General features: G+C 40.9%; 2 protein-coding genes across 4 annotated transcripts; one reads left to right on the top strand and one right to left on the bottom strand.

Annotated features, from left to right (window-relative positions):
- Positions 1–2,822: 2,822 nt before the first annotated feature.
- On the bottom strand, positions 2,823–18,333 carry BBS12 (Bardet-Biedl syndrome 12). 2 transcript variants are annotated; one of them, XM_040250552.1, is made up of 3 exons: positions 18,188–18,333; positions 11,517–11,579; positions 2,823–9,538 (listed from the first exon to the last, which is right to left on the bottom strand). In XM_040250552.1, the coding sequence occupies exon 3, from the start codon at positions 9,520–9,522 to the stop codon at positions 7,393–7,395; it is 2,130 nt and encodes a 709-aa protein (XP_040106486.1). In that variant the 5' UTR covers positions 9,523–9,538; positions 11,517–11,579; positions 18,188–18,333; the 3' UTR covers positions 2,823–7,392. The 2 variants fall into 2 exon arrangements, with proteins under 2 accessions (XP_040106486.1, XP_040106487.1); XM_040250553.1 differs by having other exon boundaries at positions 18,216–18,319.
- Positions 18,334–18,516: 183 nt separating this feature from the next.
- On the top strand, positions 18,517–22,369 carry LOC120870981 (centrin-4). 2 transcript variants are annotated; one of them, XM_040250555.1, is made up of 5 exons: positions 18,517–18,651; positions 19,788–19,928; positions 20,799–20,927; positions 21,531–21,668; positions 21,845–22,369. In XM_040250555.1, the coding sequence occupies exons 1-5, from the start codon at positions 18,649–18,651 to the stop codon at positions 21,932–21,934; spliced, it is 501 nt and encodes a 166-aa protein (XP_040106489.1). In that variant the 5' UTR covers positions 18,517–18,648; the 3' UTR covers positions 21,935–22,369. The 2 variants fall into 2 exon arrangements, with proteins under 2 accessions (XP_040106489.1, XP_040106488.1); XM_040250554.1 differs by lacking the exon at positions 18,517–18,651 and adding an exon at positions 18,731–19,476.
- The last annotated feature ends 264 nt before the right edge of the window (positions 22,370–22,633 follow it).

The following is a 22,633-nucleotide window of genomic DNA, read 5'->3' on the forward strand; positions in this document are numbered from 1 at the left end:
TTCACTCTATCATTAGAGTGGTACAATTTGCATATCTGAGGTTGGTGATATTTCTCCCAGCAATCTTGATTCCTGCTTGTGATTCATTCACCCTGGCATTTCAGCAGACTCTTCTTCTTTCCTGGCAAGGACTCTGCCAACTTAAAGCCATGCACTCTGTTTTACTACAACCTTCCTTTTCCTCCCTATGAAACTGTTCTCCTTCCCTTGCCATGTGGGGACTTGCACATGGCTTGCCGTGGTTACAGACCCTGAATTGCAATTCTCCACTGATCCTAAATAAACCCATCTTTGCCGAAGATATATCTAGCATATATATATATATATATATATATGCTGAAGATAAATATTTATTTCAGGTCAACAACATAAACACATAGAGTTGGGGTTGTTTGCTGTTGCTTTGCACTCACCTAGAATGTGATGCCCAGGTTAGCTCTCAAACTTGCTTACACATTTTTCCATTCATATTTCCCTCCCTTTTGGAAGTATAGTTTAGGGGACTGCAGCTCACAATGACCTGTAGTTAACCCTTCACTTACCTTGCAGCTTACAGCTTCCTTTCTGCTGATTTTGCATCTGCCCAGCCTCTGGGTGGGCAGGCACACCTGCAATATATAGGAATTCTGTTGCAAGAACTTTTTCAAGATAATTTTTTTAAGAACTAGTTAACCCTGGGTCTAGGAGGAGTTATTTATCTTTGGGAAAATGGGCTATAATGTAGATGTAGGGTAACTGCAAACCTCTTGGTAGTCTGCAATATTCAACAGGCATGTTGGAAAGACAGCAACACTGCTCTGGTGTTTTAAGAAATGTCTAGGGACTTCTCTGGTGGTCCAGGGGTTAAGAATCTGCCTGCCAATGCAGGGGATATGGGTTCAATCTCTGGTCCAGGAAGGTCCCACATGCCAAGGAACAACTAAGCCTATACATCACAACTACTGAGCCCACACCCTAGCACCCAGGAGCCAAAACTACTGAGGCACATGTGTCACAGCTACTGAACTCCACAAACCCTAGAGCCTGTGATCCACAACAAAAGAAGCCACTACAATGAGAAGCTTCCGCACTGCAACTACAGAGTAGCCCTTGTTCACCATAACCACAGAAAGCCTGTGTGTAGCAACAAAGACCCAGTGCAACCAAAAATAAATATATATTTTTTAAAAGAAATGTCTATACCTGCTTACTGACAGGGTTTCTTGAAAACCCCACTTACTTAGATGAATCATGTTTATTTGAGGGACTGTCCTCAGTTTGCAAAAACAGAAAAGTTCCATGAGTAATTAAAATTTAAAGATATTTCTAATGATTATAAGAATTAGAAAAACAGCTGATAAACCACATGGTAGCATGCAGTTTGTTTTTTTTTTTTAATAGAGAAACAAAACAAACTTACAAAACTTATATTTTTAGAGTGAGACTTCTAGTTTCAAAGGAGCATATTTATTACAAGATCTACTCAGTACTTAATAGTATGTTCAGTTCAGTTGCTCAATTGTGTCCAGCTCTTTGTGACCCCATGGACTGCAGCACATCAGACTTCCCCATCTATCACCAACTCCCAGAGCTTGCTCAAACTCATGTCCATTGAGTCAGTGATGCCATCCAACCATCTCATCCTCTGTCATCCCCATCTCCTCCTGTCTTCAATCTTTCCCAGCATCAGGGTCTTTTCAAATGAGTCAGTTCTTTGCATCAGGTGGCCAAAGTATTGGGGCTTCAGCTTCAGCATCAGTCCTTCCAATGAACACCCAGGACTGATTTCCTTTAGGACTGAATGGTTTGATCCCCATGAAGTCCAAGGGACTCTCAAGAATCTTCTCCAACACCACAGTTCAAAAGCATCAATTCTTCGGTGCTCAGCTTTCTTCACAGTCCAACTCTCACATCCATACCTGACCACTGGAAAAACCATAGCCTTGACTAGATGGACCTTTGTTGGCAAAGTGATGTCTCTGCTTTTTAATATGCTGTCTAGGTTGGTCATAACTTTTCTTCCAAGCTGCAATTGTCTTTTTATTTCATGGCTGCAGTCACCATCTGAAGTGATTTTGGAGCCCCCCAAAATAAAGTCTGTCACTGTTTCCACTGTTTCCTCATCTATTTGCCATGAAGTGATGGAACCAGATGCCAAGATATTAGTTTTCTGAATGTTGAGTTGTAAGACAACTTTTTCACGCTCTTTTATTTTCATTAAGAGGTTCTTTAGTTCTTCTTCGCTTTCTGCCTTAAGAGTGGTGTCATCTGCATATCTGAGGTTATTGGTATTTCTCCCGGCAATCTTGATCCCAGCTTGTGCTTCTTTCAGTCCAGCATTTCTCATGATGTACTCTGCATATAAGTTAAGTAAGCAGGGTGACAATATACAGCCTTGATGTACTCCTTTCCCAATTTGGAACCAGTCTGTTGTTCTATGTCCAGTTCTAACTGCTGCTTCCTGACCTGCATACAGATTTCTCAAGAGGCAGTAAGGTGGTCTGGTATTCCCATCTCTTGAAGAATTTTCCACAGTTTGCTGTGATCCACACAGTCAAAGGCTTCGGTGTAGTCAATAAAGCAGAAATAGATGCTTTTCTGGAACTCTCTTGCTTTTTCGATGATCCAACGAATGAACAACGAATGAACCATCTCGCTCTTTTGACGATTCATAAGAGCATGAATACATGCAAATACCACATTTGCAAAAAAAAAATTCTACTCTATGAGTTAAACATCTATGTTACTATTAGTGGCACTCATAACCTTCATGATATTTTAACAAAAACTGAGTGTTAATAGTATAAGAAGGAGAATAAAAGTATTGATAGCAAGTAAAATAATATATTTTTTGAAACAGTTCATTTAATATTCAACACTGTTATTATTCTAACTTTGAACAAAGTCTGTATAACTGAAATGATTATCTGTGCAAAGTTCTCACATTAACACATATAAGATAAGCACTAAAGCAAAAATGATATTTTTTTCTCAACCATGAGGATAATCAAATTACATTTTCTAATACATTTAAATTAATCCTGTAAATAAACCAGACATTCTCTTTTCTTGTTTTGCTGTCATAGGAAAAAAAAAAAGCTTCATGTCACAATTAATGCTTAGAAATATAGACTTTGGAACTAGATAAAACCTTAGTTCAAATTTCAGCTCTATTACCTATTATCTGTGAGACCCTGGACAAGTTTCTTAACCTTACTAGGCTAATTTCCTCAACCATAAAATGGAGAGAATAGATGCCACAAAGACTGAGACCAGACATGAGTTATGGGGTGAACTGTGTCCCTATGCCAATTAACACACTGAAGTCCCAAACTCCAGTACTTCAGAATGTGACTATACTTGGAGACATGGTCCTTAAAGAGGTAACTAAGTTAAAATGAGGTCATTGGGGTGGGCCTTAATCCTGTATGACTGGTATCCTGACCAAAAAAGGAAATCTGGAGAAAGACAGGTAGAGGGAAGATGTGAAGATAACATCTACAAGTCAAGGAGAGATGCCTCAGAAGAAACCAGCCCTGTCCACAGCTTGATCTCAGACTTTCAGCCTCCAGAATTGTGAGAAAATAAATGTTTGTTGTTTAAGTGACCTAGTATGTGTTAATTTGTTGTGGTGACAGTAGCAAATTGGTGCAATGTATAAAGAATTCAGAAGGGTGCCTGGAACCTGGTAGGTAAACAGTAACTTAATTACTATTATTTTCTTAGAGCTCTTCTAATACTCATTTCCAAAACTACACACATAAATTCAGGTCTTGTAATGTTCAATTTATGGCTAAGTAGCAAAAGAGACTTTGTTGGGATAGGCAGTCTGCCATGGGCTCTGGGCACCACTGCATGTTTTTGCTAGGTATCCAGCTCTCTTTTCCCAGGCCATTTCTCAAGGCTGAGTTTGCAGTGAGCAACCATGAATGATGATGTAATATCTTTCTCCAAAAAATAGGCTTACTTGTGCTTACTATAAAAGTTATGAATTGCTTGAGCTCTGTGTTCCTCTCCAGTAATACAAACTACTGTGTGTTCAGGCATTCATCACGGGCTCTTTATGTCACCCCTGAGGGACTTGAGAGCACAGAGAACCAACATAAACTAACATGAAGCTCCGGTTACTTGTATAAAGTCCTACGTCTCTGATCCAGGAGTCTCGAGTCTTCTGCCAGTGTCATGAAATTTTAATAGGATAACTTGTTAGCTTGTAACCAGGGCAAAATTCCAGACCCTGTGTACTTCTTGCCAGTTTTGACTTGAGAGCGCCATGTTTCTCTGGAAAAGATGAGCCCCAGTGGGTGGGGTTAAGAGATATGACTCCCTGGGCTCCAACAGTGAATGTTTTCACTCAAGAAGTAGGAAAGGGCGAAGGGACTATGGGCTGCCTACTGTACCTGAAAATCAATGTTTGGAAACTAAGTATGTGAGAGAGGTGGGAATAAAAAAAGCCACCCAAATGGTGTGTTGGTGGTCGCCCTCTCACCTTGAGTGGGAAGAAGAATGTGAACACGACCACAAGGTAGCATGCTCCACGGCATAAGGAAGAGAAGAAACTGGCTGCAGCTGCTAAGTCAAGGGGTCCCCAGAGCTGAAAGGAACGCTGTCAGCAATGAAGAGATACAACCGAGTAGACACAAAAAGACAAAGTTTTCTGAGCACAAGTTGCGCAGCTGATCAAAATCAAAAGTAAACACAAAGCACTGCTTCCTGGCATGGAGCCCTTCTCTCCCTCTAAACTTAATACATCTGGCACCTCCCCGCTGATCTCAGCAGCTGTTAAGGAAAAGCATGAGTGTGATGGGGGAACTCTGGGGAAGAAAGGAACTTGAACCTTGATGGCTGTTAAATACAGGTGCCCAAGTAACATCCTACCCAGCAGTCCCTGAAGAAAGTGGGCACTGGGCACAGGGTGGCCAAAGGTACCTAGGGCTGCAGGGTACTGGGGAGATGCAGTGGCATGCAGAGGGCAAATACAAAGATCCCTGGAGCCTGGGTACTCTCCAGATATTGGTAAGAGAACAAAGGAAAAGCTGGCCCTAACACTGAAGAGCCAGGGAGAAAAAAAACAAAAACCTCCTTGCCTGCTGCTCTCTCTTTGCCCCTTCCTGAGCTCCCAGCCAGGGAGATCACATCATCTCCTGGCAACTGTTAAAGCCCCTAATATGAAAGTGTTAACCTTCTTGGTCCATGTTCCCATGGAGGAAAAGTGATGAAGTCAACTGATAGGATTTGGAGCAAATCTTGCAAAAAGGAAAAAAGTGACCCTGTGGGTGGGGCCAAATGGCCCAATTCACTGTACTATTATTATAAAAATACACAATTGACATCAGTGTGTTATGTGCTTGGGTTTCCCTGATGGCTCAGAGGTTAAAGTGTCTGCCTGGAATGCGGAAAAGGTGCTTAAACTTAAATGCTCATAAAGTACCCAAGAAGATTCCACCGTTCAGGGTATTGCTACAAGCAGAGAAATGAGACAGGCTTCCCGCCAATCACCACCATGCCCTACCTCATCCTAACCCACCAACAGGCTGGAACTGAGTGAGTGCTTCTATACACTGATGCCTCAAATGTTCACTGTACAGGTGGTGTTTAGATATTACAAGATTGACAAGTTAGAAGCCTCTCTCAATGGCCCTAACTGTGGCAGTTTTCTTCCTGACTATGGCATTATCTACCTCAAACTATTCACCAATAGAACCAACTAATAAACAAAATTCAGAACGCTGTTTGCCAAGTAAAGTTCTTTGAGACCATTTGGATAGATTCATAGCACTCAGTCCCTCTGGGAGTCAAACAAACAAATGCCATCTCCATGCCCACCACAAAGAAGGATCAGCTCCTTGGTAAGCCTCTTATTCACTACTGGAGGCAGGACGTGATACCACCAATGGCAGCTCCCAGATAAGAACACATCACAAACACAGGGACCAGGACAACCTTGTTTCAATCTGACTGATCATATGCTTTTCTTAATGTCTGAGGAGCCTTGGATTTTGCCATGTGTGACAACTGAGGCTGCAATTATTGGGTGACAGTACCTATCTGACTTAAATTTATGGTTAATTCAAATTAGGGAAGCCAGGTTCACTGTGATTCTTTCTGTTTGCTCAAGCTTGGTTGCTCAGTCGTGTCTGACTTTTGCGACCCTCCCTGGGTGGTTCAGGTGGTAAAGAATCTCGAGACCTGGGTTTGATTCCTGGGTTGGGAAGAATTCCCTGGAGAAGGGAATGGCCACCCACTCCAGGATTTTTGCCTGGAGAATTCCATGGACAAAGGAGTCTGGCAGGCTACAGTCCCTGAGGTCACAAAGAGTTGGACGTGACTGAACGACTAGGCATATATGATTCAAATCAGGTTTCACAACAAATCCTGAAATATAATGACCTAGGCCTGCTGTGGGTACATGTGCTCATATGTGGGGAGTGTGGGCCACAATGCTATCTCCACTAGGGATGGGGGCTGCCTTTGGCCCATCTATAGCCTCCTGTAATTTTTGCAATGACACCAAAGATAAGCAAGTCAGTCAAAGCTCCCTTGCATGGCTCATTATGGACAGCAAATTATAGACTACATTCTGGCTAATAAAAAGACCTACTGGTCCTCCTTGGAATTGACATTTGACTCAATTCAAGATGCTGGGGAACATGGCTGAGGTCAATATTGCAGACTGATTTTATCCTGCTGCTCAGAGTCCATTTTGGTAGTTTTAATTTAGTTGCTATGAGACCAATTGAGTGGATTCGGTATAGAACAAAGTAACCTCTTTGCCAGAGTAATCAGAGTAGCCAACAGCCATGAAAATTCAAGTCTGGCTGAGAATTGTTGAAGAGTGAGTTGTTGGAGGAGGCTCTCCACCATGGGCTCTGAGTGACACTGCATATATTCTCAGTGTGCCATGGCCTAGCTTTAACCAGCTCATGTCTCAGGCTTGTGTTTACATATTTTAGGCATGAGGAAACAACTATTGTTGCACAAAGAACAAGATGTTTCTGCTTACTATAAAAGCAGTGGCGACCCCAAACTCAGTGTTCTTCTGCCATAACACAACACACTGAGTGTGCTGGTTTCCATCAGTGGCCCTTTTGTTGCTCTTGTGGGATTAGAGAAATGGGGACCTGACATAGACCAACCCAAAGCTCTGAGTACTGCTTTTGCTGTGAATAATAAAAGTCCTGTCTCTGATCCAAGCATCTTGTGTATTCTGTAGCATTCCATGAAAAGTAACAGGCTAACTTGTGAGATTATAAGTAGGGCAAAATCTCATATCCTGTATAGTATTGACACATATCAATTATCTTCTTCTTGGTAAAAGCTGACATTTCAGACACTGAGACTTAACTACGGGAAAATTTATTATTAGCATGACATGTTACCAAAGACAATTTTCCAAAGACTTAGCCAGTAACTTTACAAAAATAAAAAGCCTTCTGCTTCCTGTGAACTTTTCTGTGTGTGTGCAAGTCCAGTGATAATTTCATTGTCTGTCTGAAGTACTAACAGTACTAAATCCAGAGCTCGGCGCCATGCCTCAATCTTTGGTGTGACAACGTCATAAACTCTTGGAATTGGTTCCAGCTTATCTGAAATGCCTGAATTTAAAATTATACTATTAAGTTTACTATATTCATTTAAGATGTAAGATGAAGGAGAGCCAGAGTCTGCAGCATTTTGTAGATGACACTGAATGGACATGGCAGCTTCAGAGTCTGATGAGTGAACGGCAGTGTTACGCAGGAGAGTTGAGAGGTACCTGTGCCATCCATCTGCCAGGCACTTAAGCACCGTAGGTCTGTACAGTGCTGCAGATGAGGCCAGCCAAGAGGAAGTGTTATGCAGCCACCCTGAAGAGTCTTGATTTCCTTTATTCACAGACTGTCCTGTGAGACTCTGAAGATGGGCAAGACACAGAATTTCAACTGCGCCACCTCCAAGGAAGACCTTTTGCTCTTTCAGAGCGTAATACAGACGAGAGGCACAAGTCCAGAACCTGTCTTCTTTGGTTTGCATCTGGGCAGTGACTGGGCTAGTCAGTACTACTGTAACCAAATTAATTCCTTCTGTTTTTAACATGACTGCCATTCTGCTGATCCCATCTACAGTGTCAGAGGGAACGCTTCTCCACGTGGTTACAGAGACCCCACTGCCCACACAGTTTTCATTCACGTGTGTGAGGTACGCCACCTGCACTGCTCCTGAAGCCTCTGCGAAAGCCTGCAGCACACTGTCATGCACCGATCCAATTACCAGCCGCTTACTATTTGTGCATTTTTCAGCTAAGCGTTCAGACACATTTCCTCGTGCCAGGACAAGGTTCACATTGAACTTGATTAACACCTGTAATACATGATCTGTCCAGAGTTCTTCTGAGCTGTCTTGTTGAACCTTCACGCTTTCTGACACTGTTTTAATATTTGCAGGCTTATTAAATCCCAGATGGCGGTAATTCTCAGTGAGGTCACCTTCAACAAGAACTACACGGACCAGCTGATTCTGCAATTCCTTGACCAGAGTAGCACTGGACATTGACACAACAGTGATGTATCCTGGACAGACACAAGACAAAGTGTCAGGTAAGCCCGGTAAGCAGCAGGTGAAGATTCTTGAAATGTCAAAGGGGAATAGCACGGTACAGCTGCCTCGCTGAGTGCCTGCATTCTGATGCTGCAGCCGTACTGCTTCGTCCACTAGCCTCATGCTGCTGGGGTCTCCGTGACTCAAACCCACCTCCAACTCTGCCAGATTACTACATCTATAAGTCTTTGGAGCAGCTGCACTAAGTTGTTCCAGAAATCCACCTGGCTTGCTTATCCATTGATGATGATCCGTCCTACCAAAATGTCTACTGTGGGTTAGGACTGACTTTCGGCAGTGGTTGTCTGCAAGCAGGTTGTTTTTCAGAGTTAGAGGAGTTCGTGATGTGTTCTCATCTGCTTCAAACTTAGCCTGAAGCCTAAACAGCTGAGGTGATTTAACAGGTCTCCCAGAAAGACTGCAAAAGGGCAGTGACTGAGAGGCAACATCTTTGAGATCATGCTCTTTCTGGACCAAACCAGTACCTGAAGGGATTTGTAGAGAAGGGTACAAGCTGACACTAAGTCCAGAAAATGTTTCTGTGCTGTCTATATGGTCATATACACTGTGGACAGGTACTTGAAGGGATTCTACCTCTTCAATGCATGAATTCAAGCCTTCTGACATCACAGACACTATTAATGAAATGGGGACACCCAAATGAAGACATTCTTCAGCAGCACTGCTCCATGCACCAACAAGAAATAAAAGAGTACTGGTTCCAGTTCTGTATGTGTTGTTTTGCACCTGAATTGCTTCACTGAGAAGTTGTCCCACTGCACTGGTTAAATCCAAACTTTCAAGAAGCCTTACTGTTGAGCTAATTAACACACTTTCATGGCACTCTTCGTCTATAATAAATTTGGATGATTTTACTGGGCCTAGGAAAGTTCTTCCTGTTTCGGCAAATGAGGAAAGTTGTTGCAGTCCTGTGTGCCTTCTTTTGTTTACGACCCTGCAATCCATCACCAAGAATCATCATCTGCAAACAAAATGAAAACTTGGAACTTTATTCAGGGTAATTCAGGGTTCTAAAAGATGCTTACTAAAAGGAAAATAAGATATAGTTCCTGCTTTCGAGGAGTTTCTGATATATGTAGTTTCCATTAAATACGGCCAGTGCAATGACACAGCATTAATGATAAAGGCATGGGTGTGTGGAGAAGGAACACCTCATTCAGTGGGGGAAGTGGATTATAAAGCAGGCAAGAGGCAATACTTCCAGAAGAACATAATGCTGCACATGAATAATTTGAAATAATTAGCAAGCTGAAGGAAGTAGTAGTAAATGTACTATATGTAACAAAAACAATTTATTGGGATAACACACATAATTTAGTTTCACGGGAATATAAAGCAAGTAGTAAGATGAAGTGATAGAAGGAGAGAGGCTGGATCATGAAAGGTAGTAGGCGCCGTGTCAAACCTGATCCTACTTATCATGGGAAATATGGAAGTGTTTTAAGGGGAGGAGAAGAAACACCTTGATGTAGCGTTTGAAAGCACATACTCTGAATCTAGAAGTCTGGGTTTGAACTTGTCTCTACTGCTTAAACTGTAAGCAAGTTTCTTAACATCTCTGCCCTGTTTTCATATCTGAAAAATGAGGATAATAACAGAATTTACTTCACAGGGTTATTATAAGGTGTTAAGTGAGTAGATAGTTCTTAGAATAGTGCCTGGCACATAATTAGTGCTTATGAGTACTTGCAATAATAATAATACATTTATAACATAAAATTAAGCAAAAAATATTAAAAATAAAATTAAAGAATATAAAAATAATAACTTTATTATTATTAGTGCTCTGGATATATTACCAGTCTGGCAACAGTGTAGACCACTGATTGGATGATTGGCCATGGTTATCCAGATGAGAACTGTGCAAGAGGGATGGAAGTGAAAGGATGGATTTGGTTATTGATTAGAATATGAAGGCGCGGGGAGCAAGTACTATTTAAAAGGAAGTTCAAGACCAATTAACTTTTTCACGTAATATTTCAGAATTCACATCTAAAATTAGAGGAAGAAGTTATAAGAGGAAGTCTTTAGTCCAATAAAAGAACTTAACAAAGTACCCTCTAATTGAAAAACCATCTGTAATAAAATAACCTGAGTTGTGAGGTATGAGCTCTTAAAGTACTAGAGCTAAAACTGTAGATAACATACACTTCTCTTCCAACTCTAAGCCTTTAATTTCTTTATATATTTTTAAGTCAAAATATCAAAAAGCAAACAACTCTCAGAGTTTTGCTTTTCCTCTAATGCTGGTCTTGACACTGGTAAATTTGTTCCTATACTACCTATACTACTGAGATGCACCTCTGAAGCTGAAGAGTACCACAGTTCAGATACACCACAGGATCAGCAGGAAGCCACAGCATAACTGATGCTCAACAGCAGCTTCCTACAGGCTTTCAAGGGCTAAGGAGAAAAGCCAGTACAGCCAAGGAAAATATATTAATATAACAAATTGTTTCAACTTGGCTTCAAAACCTCTTCTGCGAGATTTTCAATTCTGTAAAATAAAAATAAAACTCTTGATATATTCAGTTATGTCTCTAGACAGCATGCTGAGACCCATCCTGTCTTACAGTTCCCTCATTTTACCATATTTTTGCTGTCCTTTACCCCAGACAGGGAAGACTGAAGGCAAGAGGAGAAGGGGCAGCAGAGGATGAGATGGTTAGGTGGCATCACTGACTCAATGGATATGAATCTGCACAAACTCCGGCAGATAGTGAAGGACAGGGAAGCCTGGCGTGTTGCAGTCCATGGCGCGTTGCAGTCCATGGGGTCAGACAAAGAGTCAGACATGACTTAGCGACTGAACAACAACAAACCCATGTATCAATTCTCTACTTATCCAGTTTAAATTCCCATTTGCCAGTTATTACAATCACTCTCCAGTATATTCTCCCTCAAAGCTCTTGTCTTTTTTTTTGGTTCATCTTACTCACCTTGAAAAACCACTAATCTTGATGAAATCCAACTCTGTCTACTCCATGCTTACATTGAGGTAGCTGAAAATAAACAGAGAAACAAACAACCATGCTGACTGGTGTCATTTTAAGTTCATGACTTCAAACTGTAAGTGGCCCTTAATACTGCCTGGCAATCCATTTTTGTAATCCATTTTTAAAAACTGTTATTAGGTTCTATTTTTAAAAGTTTCATTTACCACTGAGTACAAAGGATATTTCATATTTCTTCTAAAAGCTTTATGGTTTAAAAAATTCATCTAACATAAACCTAGCCACTTAAAAGTACACATTTCAGCAGCATTTTGAACATTCACAGTGTTGTATAATCACTACCTTTATCTTGTTCCAAAACATTTCCATCATCCCCCAAGAGAAAACCCTGCAGTGTTAAGTAGTCCCTCCCTGTACTCTCAGCCCCAGCAGCCACCAACCTGCTTTCTTATCACTACAGACTTACTTATTCTGGATATTTCACATAAATAGAATCATATAACAAGGGACTCTTTGTGTCTGGTTTCTTTCACTTAGCATCATGCTTCTGAAGTTCATCCACACTGGAGCATATGTCAGTATTCCATTCCTTTTTATGTAAGTAGGTCAGTGGCTATCATTTTGTTTATCCATTCATGGACATTTGGATTGCTTCTACTTTTGGATTATTGTGAAAAGTGATACTAAAACATCTGTGTACAAGTGTTTGAGTATCTGCTTTCAATTCTTTGGGGTAGGTACACACCTAGGAGTGGACACTTGGTAATTCTATATGTGTTTCTGTGGAACTGCCAAACTTTTCTGTAGCACCCAAACCATTTCACTTTCCTACCTGTAATGTACAGGCCTTTAAATTTCTCCACACCCTTGCTCTATTAGTTTCCTAGGTCTACATTACCAAATTACCCACAAATGGGTGGCTTAACAACTACACATATTTACTATCTCATGGTTCTGGAGCCTAGAAGTCTGAAATTAAGGTATCTGCAGGGCCACACTCCTTCTGAAGGCTCTAGGGAAGAATCCTCTGTGCCTCTTCCACCCTCTGGCTGTTCCCAGAGGTGCTTCGCTTTGCCAGCACAACGCCAGTCTCTGCTTACCTTTCGCACCGTCTGCTTCAGAAAAATTTGTTGAAAAGATAAGCTTGAAAAGCCAAAACTTGCCTTTTGCTTTTGCTTTTCATTTCTAACACATTTTGGGAGCTTACTAAGTAGGAGGCAGTTTACCTGCATCACAGAATGTAGTCCTCACAACAACAATATGATTAACCTATTACTGTACTGTAATTAACACACACATATATAAATATACTACCATTAATCTAATTATATACAAAATGAATAATAATTAAATAATATATAAAATTTTACAGCTAGTAAGTAAAAGATTAAGAACTAAAATACAAGTTTGTCTAATGCCTAAGTCCCAGGTTATTAACTACTATATAATATTGCTTTCTGGGGGCCCCTCTACCCAGCATGACAGTAACTCACTCTCTTTTGTAGAATCTTCCACTGCACTTCCCACGTCAAAGCTTTTATGCTTTCTTCCAAGCCTTGTTCATACCCTTAACATGGAGAGGCCTTTTCTTTCTTTTCCCTCTCAGGTGTCAGTGTCTCTGTTTATGGTTTCTGTACTATGCTTTCTACACTATGTTTGTTTACGTGGCTCTGGGCATGTGGGATCTTTAGTTGGAGCACAAGAACTCTTAGTTACGGTACAGTTCCCTGACCAGGGATTGAACCCAGACCCCCTGCATTGGGAGCTCAGAGGCTTAGTCACTAGACCACCAGGGAAGTCACTCTATACTATGTTTAAGTCACAGAATGTCACGGACTGTACCCATGCTGGGCTCAGTTGTGTTTGACTCTCTATGAGTCAGAAATGGCAACCCACTCCAATATTCTTGCCTGGGAAATCCCATGGACAGAGAAGCCTGGCAGGTTACAGTCCATGGGGTCACAAAGGGTTGGACACAACTTAGCGAATGAACAACAACTAAAGTACTTGGTTTAGAACACTAAGACATGAGAAGCTTTTCAGGAGTTGGATTTTAAAAAAAAATTAATGTCTTCTGAAAAGGTATAATCAGCTACAAAATCAAGAGTTTGCCTAGCTCCAATCCATACAATGTGGGAGACCTGGATTCAATCCCTGGGTCAGAAAGATCTCCTGGAGAAGGAAATGGCAACCCACTTCAATATTCTTGCCTGGAAAATCCCATGGACAGAGAAGGCTAGGCTACAGTCCATGGGGTCACAAAGAGTCAGACACGACTAAGTGACTTCACTCACTTTAATCCATTCCCAATACAGTATAATCATTTCACTCCACTGCTTAAAACCTCCAACCTAGAAAATAAACCTTTTATACCTGTCACAGGAGTCCCTCATAAAAATAATCTGAAATCCTTTCACTCGTCTGTTCAGAATTCTGCAAAGCCTTCCCATTTTACTCAAGTGAAAGTGAAAGTTAAAGTCCTTACAGTGTGCTAAGAATCTGTACTACCCTTTACCTCTCTGTCTCCTACTACTCTATCCTTTGACCACTCTGCTCTGGCCTCCTTTCTGTTCCTGGAACATGTAACGCATGCCTCCTACCTTAGTGTTTCTGTTCTGCTGCTTCTCTCTTTCTGGGATGCTCTGTTCCAAGAAATCTATGGTCTCACCTCCTTTATATTCATGCAAATATCACTCTTTCAACAAGGTCTATCCTGAATACACTATTTAACAATGCAAACTCCTCTTTTCCCTTATGGAAATCCCTACATTCTAGACTCCCTTTATCTGCTCTAATTTTTTTTCCCATAACATTCAGTTCAGTTCAGTTCAGTCGCTCAGTCATGTCCGACTCTTTGCGACCCCATGAACTGCAGCACACCAGGCCTCCCTGTCCATCACCAACTCCTGGAGTTCACCCAAATTCATGTCCAGCAAGTCAGTGATAACAACCAGCCATCTCATCCTCTGTCGTCCCCTTCTTCTCCTGGCCCCAATCCCTCCCAGCATCAGAGTCTTTTCAAATGAGTCAACTCTTTGCATGAGGTGGCCAAAGTACTGGAGTTTCAGCTTTAGCATCAGTCCTTCCAATGAACACCCAGGACTGATTTCCTTTAGAATGGACTGGTTGGATCTCCTTGCACCACACCACGGTTGAAAAGCATCAATTCTTCGGCACTCAGCTTTCTTCACAGTCCAACTTTCACATCCATACCTGACCACTGGAAAAACCATAGCCTTGACTAGACAGACCTTTGTTGGCAAAGTAATGTCTCTGCTTTTCAATATGCTATCTAGGTTGCTCATAACTTTCCTTCCAAGAAGTAAGTATCTCTTAATTTCATGGCTGCAATCACCATCTGCAGTGATTTTGGAGCCCAAAAAAGAAAGTCCTGACACTGTTTCCACTGTTTCCCCATCTATTTCCCATGAAGTGATGGGACCGGATGCCATGATCTTCGTTTTCTGAATGTTGAGCTTTAAGCCAACTTTTTCACTCTCCTCTTTCACTTTCATCAAGAGGCTTTTTAGTTCCTCTTCACTTTCTGCCATAAGGGTGGTATCATCTGCATATCTGAGGTTATTGATATCTCTCCCGGCAATCTTGATTCCAGCTTGTGTTTCTTCCAGTCCAGCGTTTCTCATGATGTACTCTGCATAGACGTTAAATAAGCAGGGTGACAATATACAGCCTTGACGGACTCCTTTTCCTATTTGGAGCCAGTCTGTTGTTCCATGTCCAGTTCTAACTGTTGCTTCCTGACCTGCATATAGGATTCTCAAGAGGCAGGTCAGGTGGTCTGGTATTCCTATCTCTTTCAGAATTTTCCACAGTTTATTGTGATCCACACAGTCAAAGGCTTTGGCATAGTCAATAAAGCAGAAATTGATGTTTTTCTGGAACTCTCTTGCTTTTTTGATGATTCAGTGGATGTTGGCAATTTGATCTCTGGTTCCTCTGTCTTTTCTAAAAGCAGCTTGAACATCTGGAAGTTCATGGTTCACATATTGCTGAAGCCTGGCTTGGAGAATTTTGAGCATTACTTTACTAGTGTGTGAGATGAATGCAATTGTGCAGTAGTTTGAGCATTTTTTGGCATTGCCTTTCTTTGGGATTGGAATGAAAACTGACCTTTTCCAGTCCTGTGGCCAGGCCTATCACCTTATAAAATAGTACAGTCTACTTACTTAATTTACTATCTATTGACTATGTCCCTCTCTTGGAAAGTAATTCCTAGGAGGGCAGTTTTAGTTAGTGATGTACCCCATATACTGAGAACACTGTCTGACATATTACAAGTACTCAATAACTATCTGACAGGCGAATAAATGAACGGTTTTCACCACATTTATTATCTCACACTTGAGAACAGAAGTGAAACAAGATTAAACAGATGCCATTGTCAGCATTCCTCAACCATAAATTTAAGGTTCAGCCATTCTTAGAGTCAATATAATTCTTACTTGGCATTTAGTTGAGGCCCTTTAACTGCTTCCAAAATGTTCCTCCTTTACATGGTTGTCAGAATTAGCTTTGAAAAACACACACCTAATCAGATCATTCCACTGCCTAAAAACATTTATCTTAGAAAAAAGAATCTTTATTCCTAGCTTGATATATCTGACTTCCAGCTAATTTATAAGACTAATCTCTTCCACCTTTCCTTATAAACCCCACGATCTTACCACACTACAACACACATGTACATTCATTTTTGCACGTTATACTCTACTCTGAATATCCTACCCTTTCTTCACCTTGGCAAATGCTATACATCTTACACGACCTAAGGCAAATGCCTCACTTTTTGGTACAGCTTCTTCCAATTCCTCAAGGAGTAGTAGTACCTCCTTCTTGGGCTGCCAAAGTACTTCCTATATACATCTACTAAGGCACTTAGCATCCTGAATTAAAAATGGTGTGTTTATGTCTGTGCCTTTTCCCCCCACTACTCTCTAGGTTCCCTGCGTTCATTCATCTTTATACTCTACACTCAGTTTCTTTCAAATTCACCGAATAAATGGCATATGTGATACACAGAAAGCATTAAATAAATTTAGTAGATTTAAGAGTGATATGGGTTTGATATTTTTTCAAGATTAATATTATTAATGCTCTAGAGTAAAATTAGATTAGTAGCAGCTATTTTTCAATGCTGAGTACTTCCTAAGACCTAGAAACTGTCTACACCCACAATTGAAAAATCATTTTCACTGTAAGTTAATATCCAAAATATAAAAGCCTAAATTATAAAATGATGCAAAAACAGGTTAACACATTACTCAGTCTTTTAATTGCCATGAGATCAAACTTGATCCAGCAAAGTCTAAAAATATGAATTGTTTCTACTTGGTCATTATTCATTTCTGATTTCAGAAATCCCTTTAATACTAGTTGTAAAGTGTATGTCCTTGAAACCAATCAAGAGCAACTTTCTCAGTGAGATTAATGGCCTGAAAAATCCATATATAGTATAGTTAAATGACTGAACATTTTTCTTAATTCACGAACTTTGAATTTGCATCATTTTAATTTCCACTGGGGTAACTTTACACACAAAAATCACTTTTAATATTAGAACAGCCCACCTATTTTCCAGAATCCTAATGAGCTGGTTTTTTTTTTTTTTTTTCCAGTCAATGATTACAATGCTTGTAATGTACCTGGGATATAATGTAAACAAAACAAGATGTTGGCTTTGGAAAACGTGCCATGTTTCTACTTACTGAAATAGGAGAAGTGATTTGGGAGACTACCTCAAGAATATACTTTGCATATTCTTCTTTCCTTACCTTCAAGAAGATAAGGGAGATAAAGGGAAAACCCTATGCAAAAGTTAATTCTTCCTGAATCCAGTGTTGGAGAATCCAGTATGTTTTTAGAAGTTACTCTAGAGAAGGCATGCAGGGGGTATAGAGTCCAGGCGTGTAAGCAATTAAGCGTTAGAAGTTTTAAGAGACTATCACCTCTTCATTCCTACTCCCCAAACTTAAGCTGGCCCCTGACTATATTCAGACCTGGGCTGAACCAGTAAGTCTGGCCCTCTGGAAAAGAATTTGCTTTGGACATCTAAATCTCGACGGTTACTGAGTCAAATGGATTATCAGGCTACCCATGCTGGACTCAAGTGAGGATCTATGCTGGAAATGGTTGGAAAACCGGCCAAATTTGGCAAAAAGGAATCTTCCCAATGGAACAGTTGAAGGTGATAATGTGGTGGTGGTGGTGTGTGTGTTTTGGGGGTGGGGGGGCCGGTAGAAAAGGCTGATAGCGATTACGCGTGGGTCCAACGTGCAAAGAAACGCTACAACACAGGTAAAAACTCTTTCCTATGCTGGGAGTTTTCATGTGAATCCCAAGGGCCCAGGCACACAGCACGCCTCTCCTGGAAAGAAATGTTGCCAACTAGGCGAGAATCCCGGCAAACCACGGAGGAGGGAAGCGGTTACAAAAGTCAAGGCCCGCACACTGTGGAGGCTGAGGGACGTCCAGCGGCGCAAGCGAAGGGCAGTCCCCTTCGACTCTGGTAATCTGGCCGGATGATAAACCTAAACCTGGACCAATTTACCAGGCCCTAGAGCCTCATCCTTTCCTCCAGGCCCCAAAGGGTAAGAAAAAGAAACAAGAGCTCCCCCACATCTCCACCAAAGACGTACCATTTGGTAGAAACACCTCCCTACTAACCTCGCTCTCGTCTCCATCCCTACGAGACGCTCGCCGACGTCCTGGCGGCACTGGGAAGCCAAAATGCCAGGGTAAAGAAGCTTCCCTCACGCCACGTATTTCGCGCAAGCTCGCGGCGAGCCCAGCTGGGCGGGCTAGTAGTTTTGGTTGCTAAGAAACCAGACGGAAAGTTCCGCTTAACGGTAGGAGGGTAAAGGCAGACCATTACGCTACTGGTAGAGACCAGAGAGAGGGGGCGGGCCTCGAGGGCCTTCTTTTCTGACTATTGGGTAAAACAACTGTCAGTCAGTGGGGGCAAAACGCCTGGATAGGCGGGGCTGCAGGAGACCGCGAGAGCGGCCTTAGCAACGGTTTGCGGGCGGTGAGCTACCGTTGGGCAGTTTGGCTGGCGGGTAAAGCTGGAAGGTGCTGGCCGGGGGCGCCGGCTGGAGACATGGTGAGTGCGAGAGGGCAGCGTCTTACTGGGGCTGAGGCTGAAGTTTCTCCCTGAAATAAGGAATATATTGAAATATATTATTCGCCTCCTTTCATTATCCTCGAGTGTCATTAGTAACCCCTCCATTCGTCGCCGAATAGAAGCCCACTGTCCGTAGCTCTAGGGACGGAAGAGCGGTTCTCCAGTTTATTTTTTCCCCTCTTCAACCCCAGCAACCGTCTTACCAAAGGCGTTGGAGACAGGAACCACTCGCTAGCCAGAAACGAGTTGAATACAGAGAATAAGAGGCTTTAAAACTGTTGAAGAATATGGGCCTCTAGGAAAGACATCCGGAACTCTGAAAAAACTGGCCGGGGAAGCTACGACCTCTGCTGTCGGAACTACTGAAGACCACACCAGTGTAGCTGCCGTCCAGGGATGAAGAAGGCGCTGCTACCACGACCAACTCTTAAGATATGTGAAGCTGGTCTCTAGATACACAGCGACATGGAATCTCTGATACTACTGCCTCTTATCCCAGAGCTGAAGACAAGATACTGAAATGAGGCTACAGCAGAAAATGGCAGATAGCAGGAAGATGACCTCCATCTTCCCTGGATATTGATAACTGGTCCAACCTTTATTCTTCTCCAGATCCCTGGAGTAATTTTTTTAACCTGAAAAATGTATTTTTTTCATTCCCCAGTCTGCAATATAGAAAAGTATGTGAGAAGGTGGGAAAAGATATGATGTTTCAATCAACCATATCTCACACATTTTATTATGAGACATACAGACACAGGTGAAAGTAAATATGTCTTAAACACTGCTGTTCGGATATACCAAGTAAGGCCAATTTTTTCCCGTATAACATCTACTATTCTGGCATGTCTTCTTTGCCTTTTCTGCTTCTCAAAGGGCACTAAGTTGAAAGAAAAACCCAAGATGTTAAAAAGAACCAGGCTTTCCAGCAAGATATATATTTATAACTAAAAGCATAAATGTTAGCAAAGGGAAAGGGGAAAATTCTTGAGGTTCATTATATGGAATAGGATGCTTAACTATGTCTATTATATTTAGTTAGTCCATTAATTCTGGTTCTGATACTTCTCCCAGTTACACAGTTTATCTTTCACCCACATGTGTATTTATTACAGGCATCCAGACCAAGTTCAGACCAATGGAAAAAAAATGCAGCAAAAATTGAATTGAATGAAACTCAAAAGCAAGAAATTAAAGAGGCGTTTGATTTATTCGATGTTGATGGGTCTGGAACCATAGATGTGAAAGAACTGAAGGTTCTGAAATTACTTCTAATTCTGAAACATTTGAAAAACCTTATCATTGATTTGTTGCAATCTTTAAGTCTTTCATTAACAGTAGCTTTCTGAAAGCTTGATATAAAATCCCTTAAGTGCAGACCCTACCCCTTTAGTGTATAGACCTGGACTGCACTAACCGAAAGAGTATCTTGTTAAGCATTTTACTCTTGTTTTATGAATGAGTAGGTCAAAGCCTTTGTGATAAAGAACCTGCTTCCCAATTCAGGAGACGTAACAGATGGAGATTTGATCCCTGAGTCGGGAAGGTCCCCTGGAGGAGGGCATGGCAACCCACTCCAGTATTCTTGCCTGGAGAATCCCATGGAGCCTGGCGGGCTACAGTCCATAGGGTCGCACAGAGTCTCAGACATGACTGAAGTGACTTAGCACTCATGCACACAGGCCAAAGCCCATCATGAGATTGGAACCTAAGCATGCTGACCTGACTTTTAGGTTTAAGCTGCTGCTGCTGCTAAGTCACTTCAGTTGTATCTGACTCTGTGCAACCCCATAGACAGCAGCCCACCAGGCTCCCCCATCCCTGGGATTCTCCAGGCAAGAACACTGGAGTGGGTTGCCATTTCCTTCTCCAATGCATGAAAGTGAAAAGTGAAAGTGAAGTTGCTCAGTCATGTCTGACTCTTAGAGACCCCATGGACTGCAGCCTGCCAGGCTCCTCCATCCATGGGATTTTTCCAGGCAAGAGTACTGGAGTGGGATGCCATTGCCTTCTCCAAGGCTTAAGCTAGTCCAGAGTAAAAAAGAGAGACTCTAGTAATTAACAGGTAATCTAAGAGCTAGGAATGAGACTGTGGCCTATTATAACTTATCTACTTTCTATTTCAGATTGCAATGCGGGCCTTAGGATTTGAGCCGAAGAAAGAAGAAATTAAAAAGATGATAGCTGAAACTGACAAAGAAGGAATTGGCACCATTAGTTTTGAAGAATTTTTTGCCATAATGAGCGTAAAAATGGTATGGTAGTGATTTTGTTTTTCAGTGAAATATAAGCAATAGCCTTCTACATTTTTTGGCTGGAGCAATCAGAGGAAAATTTACCCATCTTTAAAGATGGGTAGTATTTAGACAGATAGGAATAACAAGATTAAAGACATTTTCAGGGTAGTAATGAAGACTGTCCAGTGTGAGAAGAGGATTTCTGTTAGGAAATAATAACGATATTTGGCTGGATAGAGAGAATGGGGCCAGCATTTTGAAGCCTTGAAATCAGCAACTTATTGCCTCTTTTTCTCAGGCATAATCCTAGAGAGCACTGAATGAGACAACATCCCTATTGTCTTGGAGCTTACATTTTTGATAAGGGAGCTCAGTTACCTGAGGTCAATAAGAGATTCTCTTTGTCACTCTGTGGCTCTTCCACTTAAATAAACCCTGAGTTTCAGCACCTTGAGAGCAGATGTGAATGCACTGGAATAATTGCCAAAAGTCAGAAGAGCAGTAAATAAAGCTCAGTCTACCTGCTATATTTCTGTTCTAGACCTCAAATACATATGCATCTAGACTGATCAAATAAATAAATGAAAGACTAATGACATTTAGTTGTTTCTGTTTTTAAAGAGTGAAAAGGATGAAAAAGAAGAAATACTGAAGGCTTTCAAATTATTTGATGATGATGATACAGGAAGTATATCACTGAACAATATCAAGAGGGTTGCTAAGGAACTAGGAGAAAATTTAACAGATGATGAACTTCAGGTAAACTTCACTTATTTGTATAATTATAACTTATAATTATACAATTTATATAATTTTTAGTTATATCCCTACTTTGGTTATATTTAAATTTTGGTTTTGAGTGTGTATTTGAATGTTCATTTATATCATCCCTTTTTAGTAGATTTCACATATCCTATTTACCTTTCGTTTTACAGGAGATGCTTGATGAGGCTGATCATGATGGGGATGGAGAAATAAACAAGGAAGAATTTTTGAAAATGATGCAAAAGACCACTCTTTATTAATGCTGTCTTTTGTGCCTTCTGGAAAGTTGTTAAAAAGTTTGTATTTGTTGTAAGTTCCATAATAGCTGAATGTACTCATTTTCAGTGTTTAAGTTTATATATACAAACTCTTGATGTCTAATCCATGTGAGAAGTTACATGTTGCTACCAATATGTTGTTAAATCTATAACATCAAGAAATAAAATGTAGTGACTTCCTTAAACTATGAATCTGAAGAACAGTATTAATTACAAGTACTGTTTTTGGAGCTCCAGGTTCTAAAACTTAGATTTTTTTTTAATTTATGGAAATTGGCCCCACATCAAATGAATTTGGCAATCCAGCCATTACTTTCCCTATTATTTTCCTTTTGTGCAACTCTAAAAATGAACATTTGCTTTTTAACTGATTATTCAGATATGTAAAGTCTTAAATAAAACTGTCTGGGAGCTTCATTATTTCCTAATTTTCTTCTTATAAAGAGATTTAAAACAGCACTTACATCGTCCAGATTTTCCTACGCATTTCTTTAATAGCTGTGTCCCTAGGACAGGTGCTAGAGATTTTACTTATGTTGTCTCAGTTACTATGTAGAAGCAGTACTAAACTCACACACACAATATTAACTCCATCCTACTACATATGAGAAAACTAAAGGTCAGAGAACTTAAATTTTAAAATTGCTAAAGATCTCAGAATTCACTTTTATCCCAGAACAA

This window comes from Oryx dammah, unplaced genomic scaffold, assembly GCF_014754425.2.
Source record: "Oryx dammah isolate SB20612 unplaced genomic scaffold, SCBI_Odam_1.1 HiC_scaffold_12, whole genome shotgun sequence".
Taxonomy (NCBI): Eukaryota; Metazoa; Chordata; class Mammalia; order Artiodactyla; family Bovidae; genus Oryx; species Oryx dammah.

Bases quoted from the DNA above. Each gene is read 5' to 3' on its own strand.
- BBS12 (XM_040250552.1), bottom strand. From the start codon at position 9,522: ATGGATTGCAGGGTCGTAAACAAAAGAAGGCACACAGGACTGCAACAA.
- LOC120870981 (XM_040250554.1), top strand. From the start codon at position 19,414: ATGAGACATACAGACACAGGTGAAAGTAAATATGTCTTAAACACTGCT. The intron at 19,929-20,798 runs GTTCTGAAATTA...TTTCTATTTCAG, and splicing joins TAGATGTGAAAGAACTGAAG to ATTGCAATGCGGGCCTTAGG. The intron at 21,669-21,844 runs GTAAACTTCACT...TTCGTTTTACAG, and splicing joins TAACAGATGATGAACTTCAG to GAGATGCTTGATGAGGCTGA.